The sequence below is a fragment of the Octopus bimaculoides genome, chromosome 20 (assembly GCF_001194135.2).
Source record: "Octopus bimaculoides isolate UCB-OBI-ISO-001 chromosome 20, ASM119413v2, whole genome shotgun sequence".
In the NCBI taxonomy this organism is placed as follows: Eukaryota; Metazoa; Mollusca; class Cephalopoda; order Octopoda; family Octopodidae; genus Octopus; species Octopus bimaculoides.
In genome coordinates this window covers 44,735,418-44,736,184 of record NC_069000.1, presented here as the reverse complement: position 1 = coordinate 44,736,184, position 767 = coordinate 44,735,418, and the positions used below count along the sequence as shown (strand labels likewise).

General features: G+C 32.9%; 1 protein-coding gene across 1 annotated transcript in view; it reads left to right on the top strand.

The window, feature by feature from the left end:
* The window catches only part of LOC106870399 (neurogenic locus notch homolog protein 1), a 57,523-nt gene that overhangs the window by 19,580 nt on the left and 37,176 nt on the right, over nucleotides 1-767 (top strand). The window contains exon 11 of the mRNA XM_052974983.1: nucleotides 210-320. Within this exon, the coding sequence (XP_052830943.1) occupies nucleotides 210-320 (111 nt within the window). The remainder of the gene's footprint in view (nucleotides 1-209; nucleotides 321-767) is intronic.

Here is a 767-nt window from a genome sequence, read left to right as displayed (position 1 = left end):
CCGGTTTCAATGTTTCTGAACCGGTTTCAATGTTTCTGAACCGGTTTCAATGTTTCTGAACCGGTTTCAATGTTTCTGAACCGATTTCAATGTTTCTGAACCGGTTTCAATTTTTCTGATACAAATCATTGTTTTTTTGTTTCATCAAAGTGCATCATTGTTGTTTTGTTATGATTAATGATTAATGATGGTTTTATATTGCTTCACAGTCGACTTCTGTTACTCAAATCCTTGCCTCAATGGTGGAAGCTGTATGACCACTGATGTTTCTTACACATGTAGATGTAGACCCGGTTATCTTGGTACTGACTGCTCTACATGTAAGTTAATGCATTTTTTGTATTATTTCACTCATATTTCATATGTGTGTGTGTGTGTGTGTGAATAATATGATTCTCTCACCTTAAGGAAAATATATCTGTGTTCCTCTATCTATCTATCTATCTATCTATCTATCTATCTGTCTGTCTGTCTATCTATCTATCTATCCTCTCTTTCTCTTATATATATGGATATATATTAAAGTAATAAAGTTAATGTTCGGTCATAGAGTGACCAATGGTTTCGCATCCATGAAGGCTTTGGCCTTGTGAGCATCTCATCAAACTCTAAAGCCTATAACAAATGTAACTCTTCACCTCTATGCTTTGTAGTGTGCCTCTTTTTCAGATATGATACATTGATGATGTGACAGAATCAGTGAATATGTATGTTGCCATGGATTTTAAAATATCATTATATATATATATATATATATATATATATAT